Genomic DNA, 27,133 nt, shown 5'->3' with positions numbered 1-27,133 from the left:
AAGGTCAGGCTGAGGTCAACCTGTGCAGACCTCTGACTAATGAAGGATAAATTGGGTTTTAATGCACAGACATGAGAGTTGAATCAATCTTTTCATTTATAAGTCTCAGCAATTCAGCCGTCAGCATCAACATGAACTGTGTTAAAATGAGGCCCGACTCAATTTGGGAAACTGAACAGATACTTTAACGAGCTTTTGTGAAGGCAAAGTGGCTTCAAAGTGTGTCTATTCTTTTATACGTCATGTTATATGTTTGCTCCAGTCTGGGCTTTGACAAGTCATTCAATATGTGCTGTATTCTTATTGTATCTCTGTCGATTTAGTTTCATTTTCATGCCACTGGGAATCAATGTTCTTGGCATGAAGAGGGAAAAGAAGCACAGTGTTGACTGACAGGCTCATCAAGCATGAGCAGAACAAAAATCTCCAGATCTCCGACTGTTTCTTTGGGAAAAGAGACGTCGGAGACGACCAGCTGATCAGTGGGTGGCTTTTCTCCCCACTGTGGGTTCAAGATAAAGAAAAAAATCCCCTGAGGCCAAATCCCTCAGGAAGTTTAATGAGTTCCGTTGTTAAATACTGTACGACTACAGACAGTCAGTTTGTCTTCTATGTTTACGCCTCACAATCAATACGATGAGTCAAGTAGATTTACTGCCCCGTGGCCGTCTACCTCCATCACTCAGACTAGTTTCAGGTCTTGATTTAACGGTGAAAATGTTTTGTGTGGTGACACTGAACTTGACCCTTGACCTGTAACCACTGATCGACAAAAGATGGATGATTCAGTTGGTCCTTGAATCCCACTGAACATCTGCGACAAAGGAGAAGCAGAATTCTTTGAAAACGGTATTTTGTGTGTCACAACGACTTTGATCTTTGACCGCCAAAATCTCTTCAGTTCAACCAAGGACCTAGAGATCAAACTTAACTTTTCTGTCAAATATAAAGAAATTCATTCATTTTGTTCTACTGTCCTTTCTATGATTCTATAAGACAAAAATTGTTTAGTAAGGTAGATCCAAATAACTAATTTGTGTGGTTGGACGATGCTGAGAAGCTAAAACTTCTTTTTCATTTGAATATTTTTGCATTTTCTTTATTTCTTGAAAAGGCTTGGGCAATGAGACGAAGAGCGATATATAGTTGAGTACTGAAAGTAATCTTAAGTTGTTTATTTATGGCACACCTGTGTGGCAGGTAACACCAACAGGAAGGACTGTCTAGTTTTTGTTTTTGTATTTGTTATTGTGTCTTGTAATCTCATATGGGCCACAGTGGTGGCATGACACGAAAATAAAACAAACATTCATTCATTCATTCATTCTTTCAAGGCATTACTGCAATGTTGCACTGACGAGAACAAGATGGACGGATGTACTGAAGGATGAACTAAAAATATGATGTGGCCTGAGACATGATGAAAACATTGACAGCTGCTGTATTTGTATGAGATAATTGGTTATAACGGTTGTATTCCTTCACCAACCAGGTTCTTCCACACTGATCCTATAATGAGTGGAGACATTGCCGGAATTCATTATAAATGCGTTGTGGTCAAAGAAGTGTTTTATGACTTTTGACCTCTGAACCAGTAAAATAGTTAATTGTTGAGACTGAAGCATTATTGGTTGACATAATAAAGCACTAAATCAAGAGAACCCAATGAAAAGGACAAATATTTGAGGAATGTCGGACGCGTTGACAGACGGTCTATCTGCATGGATCCCGACCCGAGTCCTGCTGTAAGTGAGAGGATGAAAACAGCAGGACGGGCTGATTGAGTTGTTTGTTGGCTCGTTAGCACGCCTCGGGGATCCAGCGGCCGCGGGCTGACAGTGACAGGGTTTTCTGCTGCCTTTTAATAATCCAGATAAACTACCCTCTCCCTCCGTGCCAGTTACAGGACAGCTTTTCACTTCCAGGCCAAACCACAAAGTCAAAATGACTTTATACTTCATTATATCTCTAATATCTCTGCTCCCACTCAGTGACCTCAGCCACAGCTCAGACGTGAGCGTGCAGACGAAGCGGGGGTTAAGTGGAAGGTCATTTCGTGATCGACTTTCCAGGTAAACATCATGATGAGATTCTGCCTTGAAGCTTGGCAACAGAAAACTGTCGAGTATCTGCAGGAGGCCGCACAGGAACACAGAGGCTCCGGAAAAGGTGATAATTAGCTCCGAGAATCACTTCAGAAATGAACTCAATCATCTTTGCTATTTTCTAGACATATTGTTAGATTGTAAAAAAAAAAAAAAAAAACACTATGCCAAGCTTGACAATGAAACTTTGGCAATGAAAAGAATCATTTTATAACTGTCAGAGGCAGCCAAGGACCCAGACAGAATAGGACGTTGAGTACTGATTTCATCTAGTGCCGCCATTCGGTCAAAATTCAAACAACCTCTTAGTTGTCCAGGGTCGAGGTCCAGGTTGAGGGTTTACTTCCAAGAAAACCATGTTTTAAAAAGTAGTTTTCCAGCTGTTGTTGTAACTGAATCATTTTATCATTTTGTTTGGTGGATTTTCTCAACTAAATTTTCTTAACTCTGTTTTTTCAATCAAAAAATTATCTGAAGATTAGTCCACAGTAAAACGATTCATTAGCTCCAGCCACTGAAGAAACTAATGTACACACAAGTTGTATATCTGTTTTCTGAGAATTCTGAAAAACAAGTGAGAGCTTGTTGTATAAATAAATATGAATTATTGATGAGGATACATCAACACAAGGCTAAATAAGGTTGAATTATAGTGTCAGAGATTCAGAGTCTGATGCTTTAACATCTGACCAGATCTGTTATGAAACAATAAGCAGGGTCAGATTGGTCACTGAGAAACTGTGTCATCACTTTCAACAACTCTACAAAGTGAATCATATTCAACCGTCATCACTCCAGCTCTCAGAACTGTGGGCTGACGGAATAATACGAAATAATATGCAGCTGAATATTTGATAGTTCGGGGAGATATTTGGAAACGGTGAGTCCAGAGGAATCCGCTCAGGATGGATGAGGACATCAGCGGCGGAGGGGAGAAAATGTGTGGATCTGTATGCAGCGAGGGAGCCCGGAGCAGCGTGACCCAGATAACATCAGCTGCCCTCACATTAGAAAGCTGTGGCCTCAATGGGATTTAATTGTCCATTTGATTAGACCTGGAGCTCGTTACCGTTCTGGCCGAGCTGCAGGTGAGTTGACAGCCTTCAACCGTCCGCTTGGAACTGAGATTGAAAGTTTCTTCGGTAGAAGAAAAGACAGGAGTGAAGACAGATAGGAGGACGGATACGACAAAAACTTTCCATGAAAAGGATTTTAATTGCGAAGCAACTGCACTGAAAATGACAACAACTTCACTTACTTTTACTCCTTGTAATTTTGCCGATTACTTTCCAATTAACTCATTCATTTTTTTTACGATAAAAGACTGTTCTGTCTTCAGATGTCTTGTTTTGTCCAACCAAAGGCCAAAAACCCAAAGAGCCTCGATTTGCAATGATATAAATCCTCGAACTGGAGAAGCTGGAACATGTGAATACTACTCAAGCATATCAATCTCCATGAACTTGACATGGTAAATATGTTTCCTTTATTTACGCATCCAGAAGACATGCTCATTCACCTAGTACCTACTTATGGAGTCAAAGTCCTATATTTCCTGATTTTTTTAGCTCCATTTTTGGTCTCCACCACTTCCCAATACAAATATCTGACCTTCTTGGATAGTCAGTCTCTACATACATCTGTCTGCAGTTTGTGTTAAACAGTTTGCTAAAATATGCAATTATGTTTTACCAAAGCTCAAAGTGACAATTAAAATGTCTGTTGTGTCGTTTTGTGAATTTGTCAGTAATTGTTGGGCATTTTGTTTTGTTTTGTTTTGTTTTTTTTTACTTTGACCTCTTCAGCTCTGAGAGACACTCAGATATTCTCTGTTATAGCTAATAAATGTTTTTAATTAACTTGCAGCCGTCCATGGCTTTCACAGCTGTTTGCAAGTCTGATGAAATGACTTCAGTTTAAATCAATACCTATTTCTATGAGGTCTTTGTTTTACTCCCTGTAGCTCTGAAGGTAAACAGATACAAAAGAAAGACAAGGTAAAGAAGAAGGACAGAAATATGACGGAAAAGAACAAAGAGAGAGAGAGAGAAGGAATGGGAGAGAAGAGAGACAGGAAGTGTGATAGAAAAGAGACGAACAGTGAGCGACACAGAAAGAGTGAGGCAGAGAAGGTGGAGAGAGTGAGGGAGAAGCTGACAAAGAGTACATAATGAAGCTGTGCTCGGCTGGGAGTGTGAAGGGCAGTAATTTACTGATCAAGGACAGAGATTGATTTGTCACCAGAGTGGAAAAGAAAACCCACAGCGTGAGCCAGAAGCTTCAGCCTCCCCTCCACAACAATACCGTCCAGTCGCGCTCGCTGCCATTACCATCTGAATGCACAGCGCCGGCCTCGGCACTTTGTTGACACATGCAACCTCACCAAGGTCTGTCCACAACAATGTCCAAGTCCAGTTTGATGTCAACAACAAAGGACGAGTTTTTCAGTCCAAGTCAACAACAAACATCAGAGTTCACCTCCACTGTGATGTGTCTGACTCCACTCAGCTGCTCAAACTGCTTTCGTCCTGTGTGAATTTCAAGTTGTTCGGTCTCATCCAATGCAAAACCGTGTGTTCGTTTGATAATAAAGTTGTTAGTGAGACTGGTATTTCCCAGCATATAATTACAAGCTTTGTAAAAACACAACGAGGAGTTTTGGAAAAGCGAAGCGTTTTCACACTACATTTATGAGCCTCCGCGCACCGTGAAATTCTTTGACCGGCGCAAAACGGACTCATGTTTTCATTCATCAAGAATTAAAGTCAGAGGTTCAAAGACGATCACATACCATCGTAGTTCCGACCATAAACGGCGATTCGACGGCGTTATTCTCATGACTCGCCACGAAACCGAAAGTAAGGAAACGCTGGTCGGCTCGCCCAGCATCTCCGCCACCACTAATAATAACAAAATAACGATAGAGACAAAACGATATATTTATCGAAAATGGGCCCATTAACAAGTGGTAACGTAGATTCATCCACATTAATATGAGACTTTTTTATTGTCGCGGAATTTTTTGTTCTGCCGATGGAGAAACTCCTCGTTGTCCCTTTAATAATAAAAAGCTTAAAAATAAGAGATACAGCACGTTACATTTACGTCTGAAGACCAGAAATGGGAATGACAACGTTACACGTCGATACCACAAATATAATGACACAAAACAAGACTAAGTGGCTGATGAATAGCTTTTATTCACTGTTGGTGCACGGAGCAGCCACCTTGTATTATTGGATCAATTGCCAATTAATCAATCGATATCACTTCTCTGACATTAGAAGAAACCAGAGTGTTTTTGAGGACTGTGAGAAATGCCCTGCTGCTGTAGTAAGTGATTCCTGGCGCTCCTCCACAGTCTGCTTCAGGCTTACAAGCAACCTGATCAGACACGGCGCTCTCCACCCGTCAGCCCGTCAGCCCACTACAACTCCAAGGAATTGATTTTTTCCTCTCTTTCTCTTTTTACCACCGTCTCGCAGACGCATCCTCTCTCAGTGTTTTATTTTTTCCACCGCTCATCTCATTCAAGGCGCTCCGCCGGCAATCCACTGATTCAACCGACAGAAAATCGATCCAATCTCATCCAAGTTGGCGTTCTCTGAACTCATATCTCGACATCTGGGCCGCCCGGGGAGGGGGATGAACGCTGTTTTGTCTGCCTCACACACCAAGAAGAACTGTACCTCCTTGTTTTCTTATCTCACCATCGGCGGCCCAGGAGACGTCCACCGCGTTGATGATTATTTTCTTCTGATTTTGTTGTTGTTAAATGGTCTCATGAGGTTGTGACAGTTGCAGACTGGAGGTCTGTCCTGTCACATCTGTCGGCTGAAGACAGCTGATATGACAGCAGCGGCTTCCCCAAAGACCAAAATACAATATTTACGGTGTTCAGCCACTTGGAGAAAGTCGATGGAGCAGAAATGCCAGAGCTCAGTGTCGTTATCGCTCAACAAACTGCTCTTAGTTCCTGTATACCTACAATCAGGTGCTGGATCAGTTACACTACACTGTCGTCCTTCTTTTGCCGTTTCAAACACTACATTTCAGCCAGTTCCAGTCGTGTTTCGGTTGATTTAGTCGTCGTTGCTATCACTTCACAGATGTCAGATAATAAACTTGGTGAGAACAAAGTGACAGGAAGTTCAACAGGCGAAGAAATGAGCAGCGACACAGTCAAGAGAGTTGGTGGTAGACGTGTCATTATTATCACTGTAAACTTGACAAGAAAGCTTGGCAAAGTAAAAGTGTCAATTAAATCTGCAAAAGGGACATCACGATCTGGCCCTTTAGCCCTGACAATATAAAAGGTACGTCTTGTTGTGTGGCATGCTGGGAAAGAGACACAACGCTTGGTGCACTTGGATGACGATATGGGTGAACAACAGCACCCACAACATGGTGCTAAACAAAATTCAATTCCAGAAAGCGATCCAACGGAGAGATCACTGCATTTGTTGCTGTTATGTGTGGAGGTTCTTCTCTTTGTTTTAGCACAAGCAGCAGCAGCAGAGAAGCGTTTAATCAACAACAACGGACGTGTTTAATCTCACTGATTGAAGAGAAACTCAATCACATTCAGGTAGTAACCAGTCACTCACAGAGAGAATGTGTGTCCATGGTGCGTTTGTGCGTTAATGCATGACTTGAAGCATGTGAGTTTGACAGTAACTCTACTGAGGCCTCCAGGTTTAGTTTTATAAAGCTACTTTGATCAACCGGTCTCATTTTCCCTGCTGGTCCGAGCACTAATGAGAGCGATACACTTTGAGGATGGAGGGCGGCTTTGATCCTCAGCTAATTGTCCGTCTTTTCCTCTGCCTCTCCGCTTAATCTGACCGTTCGTCAAACCCCATCACATGCGCGGCGTTGGTGAGGACGGGCTCGCCACACGGAGAGCACGTCGCCTCGCCCACAGCACGGCTGTCATCCAGCCATTTGTTCACGGAGGTAACCGACCGTGACGGTGCCGCTGCAAACAGGGACACCAGGGGTTTGAACGCCACATATTTGTAATGGTCAGTGGGCTTTGCAAAACAGTCCACTGTTACAGTAATTACTTACCTAAGTGTGTAAAGAAGCAGAGAGAGTCTTTCTGAGCAGATTTTTACTTTCAAAGCTTCACTGTTTTAGCAAAGGATCAATTACCACCCATGATAACGAACCCAGAAGGAACCACAACCACTTAGAGTATTTTAACCTCACATTTGGCACATTTACTGCAGTGTGAATTACTCAGTCTCTCACTCATAACTTAATTGACTAGCTAGGTTTAGTCAGACAGACTAAAGGTTGTTCTTTCCATACCTCCATCTTTTTCCATCAAAACATGTCATGGTATGGAAGGAACAATCTCTTGTCTTAGACATAAGAAAACCTAGCTATTAACTCCAAGCTAATAAACTGACTACTTAATGGATCAACTGATTAAAAGAAAAAATGTCTTGTTTCTGGTTTCAGCTTTCCAACTGAGATAATTTAAATGAATATCTTGTTTTGTCCGATCAACAGTCCCTAAACTAAAGACGTCTAAAAGGAACAGTGTATTTCATGGTGTCTAGTGTTGAGTTTGTACCATTAAACTGCCTTTAGGTAACGTACAATCATGAAAGGGCCTCTCGGGAAGAGGTGTCAGAGTTAATGTGAGTCAGTTATTAAAAAGCAAACAATCCACAGACGGTGCTTTAAATTTCTGCTAAATACAGATAGGCTAATTAGGGTAGATACATTGACTAGGTTTTGTCTTGAGGCTATTGAGCTAATCTCTAAGAGAAGTGAGGATTGGAAAAAAGCCGTCCAGACACATTATTGACTTGTTAAGTTGAGAGAGTCGGACAAAGTGAAGTACAGTCCTTAACGCTGCTTAGTCACAGTTTTGGATTCCAGTCGCGAAGCTTTTGGCAAAAACTGTCTAAATTAATTTGGTTCTGGGCTGAATTCCTGCTCTTATTAATGTACTTGGCAACGATGCTGATTGGTCCAAATATTGGCTCAATTAATTTTACATTTTGTCCAGGAATGACAGCCAAAGTTTAGCCACTTTGCAAACTTAATATAGCAGACAAACGGCGGCGTGCGCACGTCTCCACAGAGAGCTCCAAGTGATAGAAGTTCCTTCTTAACTGATTTGTAGGTCAAACAGATTGTAGCTCAACCTAAAATGCCAAAGCCATTAGGACTATGGCTGCAAGGTGCCAGTAGCCATTACTCAAGTTGCCTGGGAACGCTATAGCATTGCATTCATTTGGAGCACGATCATCCGATAGAGGATGACATTAAATAATGATTCTGTCCATTAAAAACGCCAGAGAGGAGAGGGAAGAAAAGATGATATTCCCGCTGCCTGACGTCCTGTCTGCAGAGGCAAATTCATCATGGAACAAGAGGGACATTATGATGATGACGATGATGAGGAGGAGGAAACCATATATTTCCTACCTGCAGGTGCATTGTAATTCAGCGCTGCTCTGCCACATATTTATCTATCTATCTATCTATCTATCTGTCCAGATCCACAGGATGCGTGAGAAGCCTCATATTCAGCAGCGGTTGAGCGGTGGATTATTCTAACAAACGCTGAGACAGACGAGCTCTGTGGGAGGATGATGATGACAGATAGAGAAGAGGACAACGGGCAACTGGAGAGCCGAAGAATGCTGATTAATTAAGCCATCAGCACAGATGCCACCAGGGCCTCCACATGGAAAAGATGCAAAACACAAACCATCCAGAAAAATATAAAAACCTGACAAGTGCAGAGAGGACAGCAAAGCACTCTTTCTTTAGCGTTTACATCCTTCACTTTTCTGCTGTCTAGATTTTAAATCAACATGGCAACACAGCAGCTGCTCAGTGCTGAGGGCTGATGGGAAACAACAATCACCATTTCAAAGGGCATCTTGATTTGCGAACCTCAACCACGGCTGAGTAGAAGCTCAGTTCCTCAGCCTGGATGCTCCTCTGCAGAGGTCACCACATCAAGGGAAATGCCAGCATCACAATAGAAACTGACACATAAAATACACACATACACACAGCAAAAGGTGTGGAGTTAATTTGTCCTGGTTAATAAAGGTGTAGAATCAGAGGGTGATACGCTTCAGTGTGGTTTTTCTACCTGTGTGTGTTTGACCTGTGAATGACACAAGATACATGACACCCACTGAGCAAAGGGATGTTGATTTCTCCATGGTGTCCAACAGCAGGAAGTTAGGGTGGAGAGCGATTAGCTGACAACAGTGTAGTGGTTTGGGGCTACAATAACAGGTATTTCCTTATTGATAAAACCAACAAAAAAGAAGCAAGCGACATCTGAGCGAACTTCAGCAAAGTCCAGATGTGTTTCCCTCCTTGATAGATGAAAAAATAAAGTTTTTGTTGTGTTTCTTATCAAATTTGTAACCAGCGCCCAGTTTTTTTCATTGGAAATTGGCAACAAACAAATTTGCAAGTTTGAACTTTGATGAAAGGTTTCTGTTAAATCGGAAAACTATCGGATAATGGGGCTGATCTAGTCACTTGAATTCTATGTTTGTGAGGTGTGCTACATCATGTGTCAGCAACAATAAACACAAAGCAACAACAATTTAGAAAGTTAGGAAAGTAGTGTTAAAGTCAAGCCTGATGCCTTCATTGTTTTTCTAATGATAAGATACAGTTGATTAATTCGACAGTGGTACTGGATCGGTATCGCATGTCAGCTAATTCGCTAAGTCCCGGTACTGGTTTTGGCATTGGGACTGAAAAAAGCCGGATTGGTGCATCCCTAAATAATATTAGATATTTGAGCCAGATCTGAATTTTTAAAGTATGATCGTGACAAGTGGTTTAAAACCTTCAAATTAGGTATTTAAAAGTTATTTATACACTTCTGTACTTCACCACCTCCCCAGAAACATCTGACCAATGAGCAGAGTGAAGCTCCTCCTGGTGTCTCTCTGAGCACTGTGATGGTTTTGTTCCTGCTGCTCTTCCTGTCAGACCATCACTTCTCTCTTTACTGCTGAGTCGACTCGACATGCCAGCGCCCCCCCCCTCCACCCCCCACACCATCCTGCCCTGAGCTTCAGACAAAGCGGTACAGCCGGAAGAAAAGCGTGCCACTGTCATGGTCATCATTTGTTTTCCTGCAAAGGTGTGTTATTGGTTTTCTTCCTCCCTGAGGAACCGAGCCGAGGTGATGAGCAAGGATAAAGGGAAGCAGACGTCCTGACGAAGCTCTTTGGAGCAACTCGAGCCGAGGCACAGTGTGTGACTCTCAGAGCACAGCTGTCTGAACATTAGAAAAAAAATACAGTTTCACATGAACATTAGATATTCATTTATTTTACATTGTTCTGGCTCGGGAACACCAAGTACACCTTATTTATTAATTTAACTAAAGTTGATGGAGCCTAATCCAACAATCTCATCATAAATCGTCCAATCAGGAAGGTTTGATGTTGCCCTACCTTCATTTTCTGTTGATTCACTCGCACCTCCATCCATACGCACAGGTTTTACAAGCTCTGAAATACTTATTGATGCAATATTTTAACTGACAACTTTTTCATCAGGGACTGGAGTTGGAAAGTTTTTGGTACATTTTATGATTTATCAGACCTTCATCCCAAAATTGTTTTTCTAAACCCTACGCGTGATTTCTCTCAACAACATTTTTCTCTGCAGCACAAACAGCGACGAGCGACAGTCTGTGGAAGAAGCCACCTGGTATTTCATACTGTGACCTATCACACCTTATTCCCTTCGACTCTTATGTAATTATGGTTTTTAAAAATAGACTCACATTTTTCAGTTTAAGTGCCACAGGAGTAAAGGTTTTGGATTTTTCTCAGATTTCTCCCTCTGTGTGTGGACGTTTGGCGAAACCTTTACGCTGTCATGAGAACGGGGACAAATGAGCTTTAAGCCACATGGAGCCAGTTTCTTGGAAATGTCATCCATGTGCACAGGAGCTCATCTCAGTTCTCCTTCAGGCTTTCTCTGTCCAAATACCACCGCCACTCACACGGAGGAGAGCGTTTCCATTATACTTACAGTTTTTAGGATGACTCCAAGACAAATGTGGGAGTAAGGGGGGGATATGAAACTGAGGAATCAGCCCCCTGCTGATATTAAAAGATGAAATGGGATGCACTGAGCAAAGATATTCCCAGAGCATTCGCCGAGGGCTTCGGAGCCAAAGAGTGTAAATTGAGCTGGCGCTGGACTTTAGAGGCATCAGCTGCGGTGCTCATTTCCTCTGGCTTCGCCTCCGCCACTGAACCCTGCACGTCTGAAGAGTCATTCATCACCCCAAAGCTAGATTTAATATCCCAGAGCCAAACTTAATATCATTAAGGGCGATCATCCCAGACGCTGGCCGGCTCTGAGACCCACTGGATCATTCTAATGAGACAATAACAAACACAAGTTTCCTGGGATCTCACGCCACCATGCGAAGCCAAAGTGGAGCGTTAAGCTCAGCCAGAATCTCCACTCAGACATTGACGGGTTGTTTCTTTATTACTGGGTCATTTAAGCAGATGTTTAATTTACAATGTTAATAAAAATAAGAATTATGCTCGACTGCAGATCCAAGTTCTCAGAGCTGAAACTGTCATCGCTGAACAACAGTGAGAGTGATAAGAGGCCGAAATGATCTGCAGATTAAAGCCAAAGGATTCTGGGCTTGTTCTCCATGACAACAGGTGAAGTGGGTTTAGGTTTGGCTGCATTTCGTTCATTGAACTGGTCAAAAATAGAGAGGAGGTGTTTCTCACATAAACAGCTAACTGGGTGAGAAGTGTCTCTTGTCATCTGAGTGCTAACAGGCTACGAAAAGAAAAACAGCTGCTGCAGCGATGTACGGATCTCTAAATGTTCTGCACAGGTCGAATCAGGAGACACAGACCTTTCAAACAAAGTATAAATTGTTCAGTTTGTATGAAGACCACGTCGGCTACAGACTGAAACACACTTCAGTCAGACCACTCGGGATTTAAAATGTTTATTGCAGCTTGGGTGTACATGCAGAGTTTAGCGTCTGGGCTGAGAGCTCATCACTCCCTGAACAGCATCTCATTAAATATACATGGGAGTGATGAGGACAGATCTTAACCTCCGCAGCCGGGCAGGTGGATGCTGCAGGTGGTGCTGGGGCTGAAACAGTGGGCAGTAGGGCAGCTTAAAAACAGCACCACATTGGGAGAGCACGCATTATTAAGGGAGGCATGTCACCTCTGCTAGAGCCTGACTCAGCACCAGGTCTTTGCTTTTTGACCGGCTCCTGGCTCTAAAACTGGTTCCAGACATTCACCAATTCCTGCTGGTCAAGAGCCAAGAACCGATTAATGTCTCGCCTCAAAATTAGCTGTAAGACCATCTTAAAAGACATACGCATATGCTATCAATATCATATTACGTTTGTCTAACTGCTATGCAATCAATGCAAGGATACTAGAAGCCAAGTAGCCAAGCCACAGGATGTGGCTAACATTCACTTAAGAATCAAAACGTCTTTGATAATTATCTCTCTCCTCAAACGTAGTTGCTGTTCACTGCGATTATGATGAAGATAGGTAGACAGTCATAGTTGTATTTTCCGGTTCTGGATCACAATGTCTGCTTCTAATACTCCTTTTCCACCAAAAAGAACCTGGTGCTAGTTCGGTGATGGTGCTGGTGCTTAGCTGGTTCAACTTGTGTGCTTCCAAAGAACCAGTTTGCTTTTCCATTGACAAGGAGCCAATTCAGAAACTGGCCCCAAAAAAAGAAGAAGTCACCTTTGTCAAAACTGCAGCAAACAGCAACGTTTTGATTCTGAAATGAACGTTAGGCATTCTTTAGCTCGGCTACTCAGCTTCAACTGTATTTGCATCAATTAACAGTTTAAGAAACTTAAAAAGATATATAATGTTTATGTACATCTTTGCGGTGGTCCTGTCAGGTAACCCCGCCACCCCTGGTGTCATCGGTTCTTGGCTCTAGATCAGCAAGGAGTTGGTGCTTGTCTGGAACCAGTTTTGAGAGCCAGGAGCCGGTGATTAGGCAGTCGAAAAGCAAAGAACCGGTGCTAAATCTGGCTCTGGCTCCAAACTAGCACTGGAACCAGCTTGGTTGAAAAGGGGTAAACGACAGGAGAAGCACCTGCATGGGGAGCGTGGCTCTGACTGGGCTCCTCGCCAGTAGAAACACAAATTGGTTCTTTGGAGGCACGCCAGTTGAACCGGCTAAGCACCGGCACTAGCACCAGGTTCTTTATGGTGGAAAAGGTATCTGGAGCTGTTACTGTTCATCAAAACAGTAATCCCTAATCAGTAATCAATAATGAAACTGCTTTTTGGCCTCTTAAAATATGTTGGGAGAAAAAAAAAGGTTTGCAAATCATCGGTTTCAGCCCTACACTGTTTGTTTTATAGTTAAAAAGTTTAAACCATACTCTAAGTTTGTATATTAAGTGTTTTTCTGTGATCAATGTAGGGCACCCCCCAGCTGTCGAAGCTTCGATTTTGAACGATTTTATGTCTGCGAATATTCGATTATCAAAATATGATAATCGGGACAGCCCTAGATCAATCCATCAACTATCATTCATTGTGTTTCCATCCACCTTTTTTTATTCGCATTTTCAAAAATTGCGAATAAATACTTGAATGGAAACGCCAGAAATTCGAAAAAAGGCAGTAAATGCGCATAAAAGTTTTTACGCTTTAGGGGGGTGGATTTGTCAGCGTATCGATAAAAGGAAAATGCGACTTTTTGTTATGGAAACAGATTATGCGAATTGAGCCAGAGTTTGTGGGTGAAGTGCTGCTGGACTTGGGCGAGAGTGTAAATATCTCATGTTACAACATGAAAACCTTAGGCTCATATTCAAGTGAGGCCTATATATGTATTTTCTTTTAAAATTTAGCTGGTGCGGCTTATACAGGTGCGTCTATAGTCCGGAAAGTACGTAAATTGTCCATGATGTTGAGTGTCAGCTGAGTGTCAACTGTTGGATACATTCACGCTCTCTTATGATGTAGGCCTAATCTCACGGCGCACTCCTCCTCTCCCAATAATCGCGAAACAATAATGAATGGAAACGGTCATAAATTTTCACAACATCCGCTCTTAAATTCAATACATTTGGATGGAAACCCAGCTATTGACAGTAACTTAGTAAAGAAGCACTGATTGGTGGAAGCTTTACAGCAGCAGGGACAACTGAGGTCTCAGAGTCATGATGACATCGTCATGGCAGTGATGATGCAGCCCAGAGGTTTGGTGCTGTAGCTGGGTGTCACGGTGGCTCCGTCCCGATGGCCACGGGCCGTGTGGTCAATGCCACCGACCGTCACGCCCGCTGACAGAACAACACGGTGCCCAGATGGCTCGGCTGATCTGTATGCTGAGGCCTGCGCTCCAAGGACGGAGGCGGTGGCCGCGTCTCTGAGGATGCGTGTCAGACACAAACACGGGCGTACTCATGAATACTCCAAACGCTCCGTATACTACCAGCGTCCTTGAACACAGTGAACCCCCGAACACTCGTCCCCCGGCTGACGCCTCTGACAGCTCTGAAACTCAACAGCCTGAAGTGACCCTTGACTTACCATGTAGAGTGTGTTACATCATATCAACATTTACATATCACACACACACACTGTCTGCACTGCTTCACTGGCACCCAGAGACTAAACATCAGCTCCGTTAATCAGGTCAGATATCGAGTTTTTCTGTTTCAGTGATCCATTTGGTAAAGATGTCAAAAGAAAAACCAACGGCTCACTGACTCCTACCAGACTCTCTCTTCATCTTCCTCTCTGCTCCACTGGTGTGTTTACATTATCATTTAGATGTAGAGACATTTGTATTCTTTTGTTTTTTTGTTTTGTAGCATTCAGACTCATATAAAGTCGATTTATCATCTTTGTTTAATTAAAAAATCAAAAACATGTGACACACCCCGGTGTCTCCCAGAGCGACAATGATTAATCGTGACATGAAATTCATTTGAAACTGTTTTGATAATCAATCAATCTTTTGTTTTTGTTGGGGTTTTTTTGTTGTCATTTTTCCTGCTTCTCAAATGTCAGGATTTGATGCATGTCTCTGTGGTATACTGTATGTCAGAGGAGTGAATATATGCAGGACTGTTGGTCACAGGAGGTGAGTGATATGAAGACATCAGCCTGAGCTGAGGGGGCAGTAAACATTTTTCTGACATTTTATAGACTAAATGATTAATGGAGAAAATAAAACAGCTGATTAACTTACGAATGTCCCCAATTAAAAAGTACTGAGTGCTAAACCTCTGGGATGTTATACAGTATAATATTCATTATATCTTTTTATTTTTATACCTTTAAATCTTGATTGTGTGGATGAACAACTTAATTGAATTGAATATGTGGGTTGAAGTGTCTAAGCCTGACCTATTGTATATTATTGTCCTTCTGTAGCAGTTTCATATCATATCATATTCAGGCTCCCTAGGTTGAAATCTATGTAGTTTTATGAGCTGTTCCTTTGGTTGTCATTCAATGATGTCAATAGTTTTACTCGGGGCCTGGTGAGCAGTGGCTCATTTGCATCTAAAGGGACTGGCACTGAAACCAGCTTTTTTGAGAACCTGGGAACTATTTTGATTTGAGGAAAAAGGGCAGAATATGTCTTCTTTAACCTGTGTATTTTTATACTCTAGCTTTTAATTAATCACTGGTATTATAATCCCTTTTTCTTTTTTTGTTGTTGTTGTTGTAAACTGTACAAACTGTAAACTTTAAATTGCATGCATTATGTTTTTATGTTTCTATCTTGTCTGTATTGCCTTTTACTGTACCATTCTTTTACCCTGTGAAGCACTTGGGCTGCACTTTGTGCATGAAAGGTGCTATACAAATAAACTATTATTATAATGATTACAGCGTCTTAAACTGAGATTTAACAAGAGCACAGAGAAACTTCCTCTACAGCAGGTGAATGTGAAAACTAACTCAGTGACCCACCAGGCCGAACATGATGAGCACTGACAGGTGAAGTGATAACACTGACTAACACTTCATCATGGCACCTGTTAGTGGGTGGGATATATCAGGCAGCAGGTGAACACTTCTCCTCAAAGTCGATGTTAGAAGCAGGAAAAATGGACAAGCCTCAAGATTTGAGCTTTGAGTTTGACAACAAGGTCCAAACTGTGACGTCTAGACGACTGGGTCAGAACATCTGAAAGCTGCAGCTCTTGTGGGCTGTTCCTGGTCTGCAGTGATCAGGATCTATCAGAAGTTGGTCCAAGGAAGTAACATAGGTGAACCACAGGGCCACAGGGTCACGGGTCAGGGCCAAGGCTCATAGATCCAACAAACTGCTGAGGAAGTTCATGCTGGTTCTGACAGAAAACCGTCAGAATAGCTGGTTGTGCATTTGGCAGCAAAAGGGGCCGTAGGGACCAGGATGGTGTCACGCTCGCTCTCACTCTTACATTAACATCAGTCGTCTTCACTGTGTGTTTCCTGACTAACACCCAGAGGAGCCGTAAAGCCTCCTGACCCCCCCACCACCACCACCCGCGACTATGATGCGAAGGATAACAGTGAAATTATGTAGATGATGTGCGAGCATTACAGAGCGCCCTTCAGCCGTCATCATCTCCTCTTCCTCTCTCTCCCTCTGGGGGGAATAGAAGCGGAGGCCTGAGTCAGCAGAGACTCAGCTCTGACAGATGGGAACGATCTGCTCGGCGAAGCAGCAGCAGCTGGAAAAGGCCTGAGAGCCGATCACCGTGGTGACAGGTGTCCACTGACGACCCGAGCCGCGGGTTTAACTACCTCCGCTAACAACACAGACGGCTCCTGGGCCGGAACAGCAGGATTCACTGTTTCATTATTGATTAATCTGATGATGTTTAACTCCTTGATTGATCATTCTATCATTTGCTCTCAAAAAGGCCAAGTCAGTATCGATACCTCCAGCTCGCTGCCAAAAAAAAACAATTGCATGTTGTTATTTTTTGGGCAGATTTCTGTGTGAATGTTAATTTTTTGCAATTTTATTAACATTGCAAATGATTGTGCAGCTCCACCTCCAACATAGTGACATCATCAAACACCATATTTAGTCCAAACAACTGAAAACAATCAATTTATTACAATATAACTAATAATATTACTAATTTAAACCATCAGATGTTTTGTATCTATGATTTACAACTGATCTTTGGAGCTCTTCACTCTATCACTGTTTGTGATACAGTATTTTTAACGAAGCTGATATAATCTGACATCTTCATCTTAAAGGGATAGTTCGATATTTTGGCAAATTCTCCTATCACCATAATCCCTATTGTCATAGCAGTAGGTTCATTACCTTTAATTATCGGTGCATGTTGTTTTGAGATCGGCGGGGCAGAGACGTGAGCTGCTGAATGAACACAATGGAGGTGAACGGTACAGGTCCCCTGTCCCTCATCAAACTCATCAAATACAAAATCCAACAACTCCACAACGCTCTGGTGGACAAGTTGTGACCTGCACATTCACCATATAACAGAACGTTACCACACAGAGTTGTTTTAAAGGAAAATGCAGCCGGAATTACATCCCAGACACGGCTGCTGGCCGAAGTGATTTCAAAAAAGAAAGTAGTTCAGAGCATTTGCTTCATGTGTCGAAATGTTACATAATTATACAATTATACAGGGGAACTGTACCGTTCACCTCCATTGTGTTCACTGAGCAGCTCACGTCTCTGCCCCGCTGATCTCAAAACAACGTGCACCGATAATTAAAGGTAATGAACCTACTGCTACGACTATAGGGATTATGGCAAAATGTTGAACTGTCCCTTTAAAGTTACTTACTTTTTCCATCTTTGATATAAACTCTACACACAAGTTTCTTTATTGTTTCATTCTTTCTGTTTTAAAGTAGTTTTTATGAGTGTGCATGCTTCAGGGAATCCAACATTTCACTGCTGGCTGTGATGTTTCTCTAAAAAAGCATCAAAAGCTGAAAAGACAAAGTGAAAGAAAATTGCATCTTTTTTTTCTCCCACAGGCTTCAGCAGGTTCTGGTAAACAGACGTGTTATCTACAGGCTGTTACAAACACCTGTGATTGGTCACACACTTTACCTGAGGACTTGTATTCATCAGCCGCTGCGAGCAGACAAGTGTCCACATCTTATACAAGGAGGAGGAGGAATAACACTCAGCTACACACACCGCCTCAATCTGCTGCCACTCCTCATCCCGGGGGTTCAAACCCCTGCAGTGACAGGAAAGTGAACCATATTATGCTGTCTTCAGCAGGAGGGGAGGGGCGGGGGGGGGTAACTGAGTCTATCCACCACTTTATTTTCCCATGATCCATTGCGTCACACAACGTAAGTCGGTTTTAGTAGCATTCTAGCGAGCAGCTAACTGGTAGCGTTAGCGGCTAACTGGTAGCGTTAGCCACCGGTGTAGGTACCAAATGTGGGGGCTCTGGGCCAAAACCGTTTTGACTAAATCTGATGTTTGTTAAATCTATAAAACGAATGATTGAACAAACATCACTACCGTATTTCTGTGTGCATGTTTTTGTAATTACCGGTAGTCATGGTTGTCGTAGTTGTTAGCTTTGCTGCTGCTGCTTACAGCTAACAGCAGCAGCAAACTAACATCAGGACGTCAGCTGCCAAAACGCTCCCGTTGTCGGACACGACATGAAACTACTCCAGTTAGCTCAGTCATGTTGTAACTAGGATGTCCGCTGGAAAAAAATTTTTTTTCATGGGCCGTTTATTGAGTTATTGTTTATTGACACTGCTAACGGCTAACAGCTAATGGTTAGCCCAGCTAATCTAAAATGTTTGTTCAACAATTCGTTTTATAGACTTCATAAACATCAGAGTAGTCACACAACGGTGATATAGTGACGTGAAAATGTGACATAAAGCTAAAATCTCGTCCGTTTTGTTATCATTAAAATTACGTGATGATTATAAATAAAGTCATCACGGCCAATGTCTATCAACCAGTCTATGCTCTATCAACAATACAGTAGCCTAACGGTGGAATGGAGTGTCATGGCGACACCCAGCGTCATTCTCCGGAAAGTGGTGGATACGCCCCCACAAATCACAGATCACTGAGTGGCACACACTAAAAATACACAGCACAGCTCCAGACGGGTAGAGACGGAGACGGAGACCAGACTGACACGGCAGGACACTAATCAAATATATCCAGAGTTGAGCTGAGGTGAGACTGGAGCTGTGAGTCTTCAGACGGGATGTCAGCGCTCACCTCCACCTCCGAGCTTTACAGCCAATATTTAATCACTCAAGTAAAAAAAAACGACAGTTCCGGTGTTCAGTGTTGGCCTTAACCTCAGAGTCGCAGGTGGATGTCGAGATAAAGGACTCATTGACTTTACATCTGAATGTTTCATTTCTAAATGCCAGGAGCCCTGACTTCAATTAGAACTGATATTATTAGACCAGAGACCGGAGGTGAAGATTTTATCCCATTGGATAAAACGCTCCACTACAGTCCGACTTGTACATTTACATGCTCAGTTAAGTGGAGCTGGACTCGGACATTAAGATTGAAGTACTGTCCTCGTCCCGGTTAACAAACTCAGGAGGGGAATCGTTTATCCGACTGTGGAGTATGTCTCCTCTCAGATTTTATTACTGGAGCTTTTTATGTCACAGACCAAACACCACGGCTTCTTCTGTTATACATTTAGTTTGACTGTAAACATGCAGGAGGATTTCAGCTCTCCATAGTGCTGTCTGGGTGAAAAGTCTGGTTTTAGTTGGACAAACACAACACCATGTAAACCAAGGGTGTCCAAACTTTTTGCAAAGAGTGCCAGATTTGGTGAGGTGAAAATGTGTTGGGGCCAACCATTCAGCCTGACACCCTTTGAACCATTAACATTTAATGCAACTGAACTATTTAATACATTTATTTTATTGCAAATGGCATTCTTTTCATTTCTTCACATAGAATATAAATAAATCTAAGCAAGTTTTTACCAAAATCACTCTGCTTTTCATATTTGAAGACCACATAAAATGAAGAAAAAGTCGGAAAAAAAAAACTTTCAAGAAGCTTAAACATATCTAGGATCATTGGAAACATTGCATATATTATATTATATTATATTTTAGAAATGGGCTGGAAAGGGTCAAGGGTCGCACGGCTAGAGTGCGGCCACAGGTCTGCTGCTATCTTCTGGTGAAATATAAAATAGCTTTTTTTGTACGTGGCGTGCTGGTGGGCCGCACATTATTGATTTTATGACAGAGGCTGCGGGCATGCCTGATGTAAACGTACTGACTGTATTTTGTGCATCACAATATGGTTATACATTTTAAAAGGGTTTGTTTAAGGCAGTGGTTCTCAACCTTTTTTGAACCAACGCCCCCCTGACCATACCATGATCCTCTGACCGCCCCCCCCCCAAAAAAAACAAAAAACAATGTTACAAAATTTCGCTTTAAACTTGTTTTCTACACTTATCTGTTACTTTATTCATATTTCACTGCTTTTGTGAAGCTAAGAACATATTTCAAGCACCAAAACAGTTTGTCCTCATTACTGAAGGAGTGTTTTCACAAGGGATTTGAAAATTTTCAAAAAGCGGACTTCAAATTTCCAGCATTTGACCTAAATTATTTATTTTTTACAGGTCTCTAGAACAAAAACGGCCCATAATGATGGTAATGATGACCGAGCTGTCCATGGTTACTTAACCAAAAGTCTCTTGACATATCAAACAAATAAAACTATGGACTATGGAAGTTTTAATGCTCAAAATACAAACAATATCATGATGTAAACCCTATGTTGCGGTTAAAAAAAAAAAGGATTATTGATTTGGTGCTAGAATGTCCTATTGCGTGAGCAAAATTATTTTGAGGATGCCCTCAAATCACTTATTTTGGGCACTAACTGGGGACCGAAAAGTTGGTAAACTGAATTTCAGAAACATTATCTTGGCTAACAATGTGGAACAATAAGGTGGATGTATTTCAAAAAACTTATTTCACCACTCCATATATTGATTTTTCGGCTTCATTGTAATGTAAACAAATGCACATGGCCATGTATTGATTTTTCGGCTTCATTGTAAACAAATGCACATGGCCAGGCACTGCTAGCAAAACAGCGGAAAAGCAGCGGACTTCCATAGTTCCTCTTTGATTAAACATTTGAAATCCCTAGTTTAATGTTACACTGCTCTCACATTTCCATTGAAGGTAGCTCCCCTCCCCAAGCACAGACTTTTTTTTTCCTTTTTTTTTTTTTTACCCCAAGCACGGGCTGATGCTGGCAAGGTGCGCGTGTGTGAGTCAGGGTGGAAGAGACCACATCCATCAGAAAGGAGGGGGGTTGTAATTTTTTGAAAAAGGCAATGATGTATTTCTGAGATGGACTATGACATTATTTGTAATACATTTCAATCAATATGACCACTGATCATAGCTAGATGGTAAAATAATAAGTTATGTAAAAAAAAAAAAAAAAAAAAATCATCCCTCGGTTTCTATTGACATGACGCCACTGGTAATTTACGGGCTTCCCTCTTCAAACGGGGTGTTTGTGCAAGACGCTATATCTAAAGACCCAACATGCACCCTGTAACTATTAAGGTGGCGGCCAAAAATCACCTTAGATCGGCAGGAAAACCCTGTCGGGTAAAGTCGGGCGGACATGTGCATGTGCACATGTAAAGACTGGCTAAAAAAAAAAAAAAAGACGGCTGGGGTCACCTGCTCCTCGCAGGGACGAGCAGTCAGCTGCTCCTCTCTCTTCAGCCTGTAGCCTACACTAATGTTTGGCTGTACTAGGTATAAAAAATCCATCTAACTTCATTCAGTAGCCTATGGGTAAACTATACAAAGACGTGTGTGTGTCAATAAGTCAGACCGTCTGACGCAGCGCTCCTGTACTGCGCACTATGGTTGGTTTGAAACGTGTGCGGGAATTTCCTGCATTATGAGTGTTATATTTGCGGGTTAAATCAGTTGAAAAGTAGGTTATTTATGTCGGTTATTTACACTTAAAAAGTTGGGAAACCATTAAAGTTGAAAAAGTAGAGCTCAAATGAACTTTGTAGGAGCCGAGTTGTGGCGCCCCCCATTTTTGCCTGAGCGCCCCCCTCTCAGCCCTCACGCTCCCAGCGCCCCCCACAAAGTTCAGAACGCCCCCCAGGGGGCGGTACCGCCCCCTACCGCCCCCGTTGAGAAACCCTAGTTTAAGGAGAAGTTATAAAGTAAACAGACTCAAGTGTCTGTTTGTGGATCAATCAAAGCGTCGTGGTGTGAACGCTTTGTTCAGCAGCTGCTCTGTGTCTGATAGTTGTAGTTGTGGCTTCATGCAGATGCTGTAAAGCTGCAAACAGCTGTCTGCTACAGATGAACAAGAACAATAAAGTTGTGTGTGTGTGTGTGTGTGTGTGTGTGGACAATGAGCTGAAACTCATTACACAGCTCTGTTCAGATGGATCTCTGCAGCGCCAAAGACTCTGTTCACTCTGTCTCATCGTTGTTTTATCACAGCCCAGGATGTTCTAGTGCTTCAACCAACCGTTTATTTCTCTCTCCCTCTCCATCACTGCCTGGTTTAATCTCTCTGACCTTTGACCTCGTCGTCTCAGGTTGAAATATTTAGTCCCCCGTCACCTCTGGCCTCTGACACGGCTAACAGTCTGAGCGCTGGCGGCCGGGGATTCAGGGGCCGAAGCTCCGACAGTTGCTCTCATTATGATTCACTGTGCAGCAGAATGAACCGATTGCATTAAATGTTAATGGGGATATAGATGTAGCCTTTACATAATGGGAGGCACGGTGCCCCCCCACCACCACCACTTCTGAGACCTCACACCCCCCCCTGAGAGAACCAGCAAATCAGACGTCTTCAAACACACACACACACACACACACACACACACACACACAGAGACCCTTCAGAGGAAAAACCTCCTGGTCTGCTCTTCAGCCTTGGAGGAAGACAGACAAGTGGTGGGGGAGGACTCAGACATTTCCATGAACACACTCATGTCTGCGCGTGCTCTGAAATGTCAAACGGTCTTCACTGACACGCTGGTTAACTTCAGCTTCCAATTACAGGACGGCGCTACATCTGTGTGACGCAGGTTACTGCTGGTTTGTTGGAGACGACGATGATGAGTTTTGTTCTTTAAAGAAAACTGTATTTTCCAGCTTTAATCTTGTATCAGCATTGTATGTAATAAAATTCTTGATCGCAAAATTTAATAAACTTTGACGCATTTTGTAATAAGTTGTTACATAATGCACCAAATTATTACAAAATGACGGTGTTGCATTTTTCATGAAGGAAATGTAATTATTTGGTCAAAATGCGTCAGCATGAGGTGAAAATGTATTACACTATTACATAATGCACAATGTTACATAATGTGGTGCTACAAGCATCAATATAAACCAAATTAATGTCAATAAATTATAATTATTTGAGTATTTTTATATCAAATTCGATCTATTTTCTCTTCCTGTGAAACAATTTCAGACATTTCATGACTCACCTGCACTCGAGAGCGTTCCTTATTTTGTTTCTTGAGTTTTTTCACTGAAATATAAATCCTGCCAGTCACAGTCATGACCTCCGAGCTGTAACAAGTTTGATGATGCTTGTGCCAACTCATAGGGAGGAACCTGCTAGCTGCTACCTTCAGGTCCAGGCTCATACTCCTTTCCCACTGGTCAAAAAACCCGTTTAAACCTGCTAACAATCGGCTTTTGGTGGCAGTGGGAAAGGCGCACCGAGCGGGTCGACGCAGGTTAAAATCGGCTTCAATCGGCTCGGCTCTGATCGGCTTGCAGTGGGAACGCCAGACCCGGGTCATCCCGCTAATTTACGTGATGACGCTGAGCGCTACGTGCCGCCACGTCATCGCGCCGGTCGCGTCTCATATCACGTACCAAAACAAAGCTCTGCTCCCATTCGAGACTGGGATCAAAACATCAAACAACACTGACCAAAACGATTGAAAAAAAAGAAAGAAGCGACAGTCTGTTTAACTGACGTGTTGTGCCGCTGACGTACGTCACGGCGGCCGCGGCAGACTCGCTGTACTCCGCGGTCCTGGTGCTCCGCAGGTCAGCCAGACTAGTTTGCCTCGTCGACCCGCGTTTAAAAAACCTGCGTCGACCCGCTAATTTTAGTAGACAGTCTGCATGGTCTCAGTCCAAGACCGGCTTCATGGTTTTGTCCTCCAAGTCCTCCAAGTCCTCCAACGCAGCAGACGATCCCACAGCTGGTGCTGAATGTACATTCAACACGATTGGCTACTGCAGACAGCAATCAACATCTCTGACACGTCCGTCCACAGCTTAGTGTTGGGCAGTAGCAGTGAGGTCATTCAGGCAGGACGAGGTAGGACAATGACAGGAGACGAGAAGCTGTTACTCTGTGTAGTGTAGTGTTCTGCTTCAGGACGTCTTGAACTCCAAAATGCAGCGTTAATAAAAAAATCTTTCTATCGCCCTAAGTCTCTGGAGGGGAAGGTGAACGCCAGGCCTGAGAGAACAGGACCGACCCCTCTGAGTGGGAGGAGAGCTCAGCAGGAGGGGGTGAGGGGACGGGGGGGTGGAAATCATCTGTTATTCTTTTTCCTTTTTTCTCATATTTCCATTTGGAGCCTGTGCCCCCCCCCGTGGCTCGACACTTCACAGGAAGCCGGCCGGTCAAATGCAGCTCACACACCGTGACCTGTGACTCAGGCGCTGATGGAGCTCTACAAAGAGACGTTTGAATGCGAGCGACGCAGTACCGATTACAGCGGGTTCGTCGGCCGCCGTGGCGCCGCGGTCGAGTCGATAGGGTAAAACGTGTTGCAGCTCGAACCTCGAGCCTCGCACACAGAGCAACATGTGAAATGAAACGGTGCAGGAGAAAGAGAACGAGAGTCTGAGGGGGAGGAATAAGCAGAGAGGGGAGAGATTCCTGATCTCAGCATGGGTTGAATACTTCAAGGGATAGTTCACCCAAAATTGAAATTGCACTCATTATCTCCTCACCCTCATGTGGACTATAAGGGCTGGGAGAAGTTTCAGAGTCCTCCGTGGCTTCTCTGAGTTACAGCGGGGCTCGGCGTAGCAGTGCATGTCCATATAACGGTTGCAAATGGATACCAACTGTCTTCGTAACAAAAAGACACACCAAAAAACATCCAAATACCTCCATGCTGCTCGTATGTAATGTCCGTCTTGTATTGAAGCCCCGAAATGCGAAATTGTCCCGGAAAAAATGAAATAAGTCTATATTTCAAGCTTGTTTTGTAGCGGAAGCTTCTCGAAGCTCCTCTTCGAGACGAATTTTTTCCGGGACAATTTCGCATTTCGGGGCTTCAATACAAGACGGACATTACATACGAGCAGCATGGAGGTATTTGGATGTTTTTTGGTGTGTCTTTTTGCTACGAAGACAGTTGGTATCCATTTGCAACCGTTATATGGACATGCACTGCTACGCCGAGACCCCCCGTAACTCAGAGAAGCCACGGAGGACTCTGAAACTTCTCCCAGCCCTTAGTCCACATGAGGGGGAGTAGATAATGAGAATGAAATTTCAATTTTGGGTGAACTATCCCTCTAAAATCTGAGCAGAGCCGAGGAGAGAAACAACTGTCACCAAGCCAACAGAAAGAAGAAAGCAGGAGGAGGAGGAAGGAGGATGGGAGAGCAGGTGTGGTGGAGCAGCGGGGGCGTTTACCTGGAAGGCCTGCCACAGCTGATCGGCCAGAGTGCTGATCTGAGTGAGGATGTGACGAATGAGAAAGGACTTTGACATGTTGCTGCCTCCCAGTGTGATCAGGTACTCCATCAGCTTCTCCCCCGCCTCCAGCTGCGGGTTGGAAGGAAGGAAAAAAACAAGGATTTCACTCACGCTGGCTCCTTCAAGCTTTTTATTTTTCCAACCAAACAACATCAAGACATACTATAAAACCTGAAGATCCACTGGTTCTGATCCTACCTCCCTCTAACTGCTCACTATAAATACGTACTGGGACCTTCACAGCTTCTGGCTGTTTAGACCGAGAGCTTTTCACCAGATAACAACTCTAAAATCCATTGTTCCAGTTTGTTCCAGTGTTACCATCAGGAAAACACTGAAGACTCACTAGGCCTGTTTGATAAATGGATTTAAAATCGTAATCACAATTATTTAGTTAGGACGATGTTACTCTAACTTTTGTGTTTTACTCTAACTAGGGTAATTATGGTTCAGCCCCTGTTCATGTCTCTGGACTGCGCTGGGTTACCGTAGTGACTTCCGCCTCCTTCCTCCCACCACGCTCTCCCCACACACTGTAATGTCGGCGTTCGCTAAGGCCAGGGAGGATTTTGTTGCCAAAAAGACCAACGGCCCTTTTCTACTACACAGTTACAGCTCTGCTCTGCTCGACTCGACTCGGTTTAGGTCTTTTTCCATTACAGATTTTCAGCAGGAGCGGGGCCCTAATATCACAGCGGCTACGGCCGTGTCGTCTCACTCTTTTTTGGATCCTGACTCGCCTGCACCTCGATTACTGACCACAGTGTGGTTTTCCACACAGCGGCCATCAGTGAAAGGCAGTCGGTTGACGTCAAGTTTTAGTATAGTATGTATCTACCTTTTTACCGAATGTCATCTATGGTCAACTACCAAAACCATGGAAACATAAAATTCCACCGGAAGCGCAAAACCGGCTTACGTTTTTGACGTACGGATAGATAGATAGATAGATAGATAGATAGATAGATAGATAGATAGATAGATAGATAGATAGATAGATAGATAGATAGATAGATAGATAGATAGATAGATAGATAGATAGATAGATAGATAGATAGATAGATAGATAGATAGATAGATAGATAGATAGATAGATAGATAGATAGATAGATAGATAGATAGTCCATTTAAAAAGACTCAAACCACTCACACATAAGTTTGTAATTTCCCCAAAAAATCATAATCGGAATTGGAAATTGGTTTTTGAGAGAAGAAAATTGGGATTTTATTCTTGGGAAGAAATCGAA

At 43.0% G+C, this 27,133-nt stretch overlaps 1 protein-coding gene across 1 annotated transcript in view; it reads right to left on the bottom strand.

Annotated features, from left to right (window-relative positions):
* mei4 (meiosis-specific, MEI4 homolog (S. cerevisiae)) overlaps positions 1-27,133 on the bottom strand; it is a 67,863-nt gene that overhangs the window by 9,391 nt on the left and 31,339 nt on the right. Inside the window, exon 4 of the mRNA XM_085770990.1 lies at positions 25,824-25,955. Coding sequence (XP_085627116.1) covers positions 25,824-25,955 — 132 coding nt within the window. The remainder of the gene's footprint in view (positions 1-25,823; positions 25,956-27,133) is intronic.

This window comes from Trachurus japonicus, chromosome 24 (assembly GCF_045865225.1).
Source record: "Trachurus japonicus isolate A0001 chromosome 24, Traja_1.0".
Taxonomy (NCBI): domain Eukaryota; kingdom Metazoa; phylum Chordata; class Actinopteri; order Carangiformes; family Carangidae; genus Trachurus; species Trachurus japonicus.
Note: the sequence above shows the minus strand (reverse complement) of the source record. Positions and strands in the feature narration are given on the sequence as shown.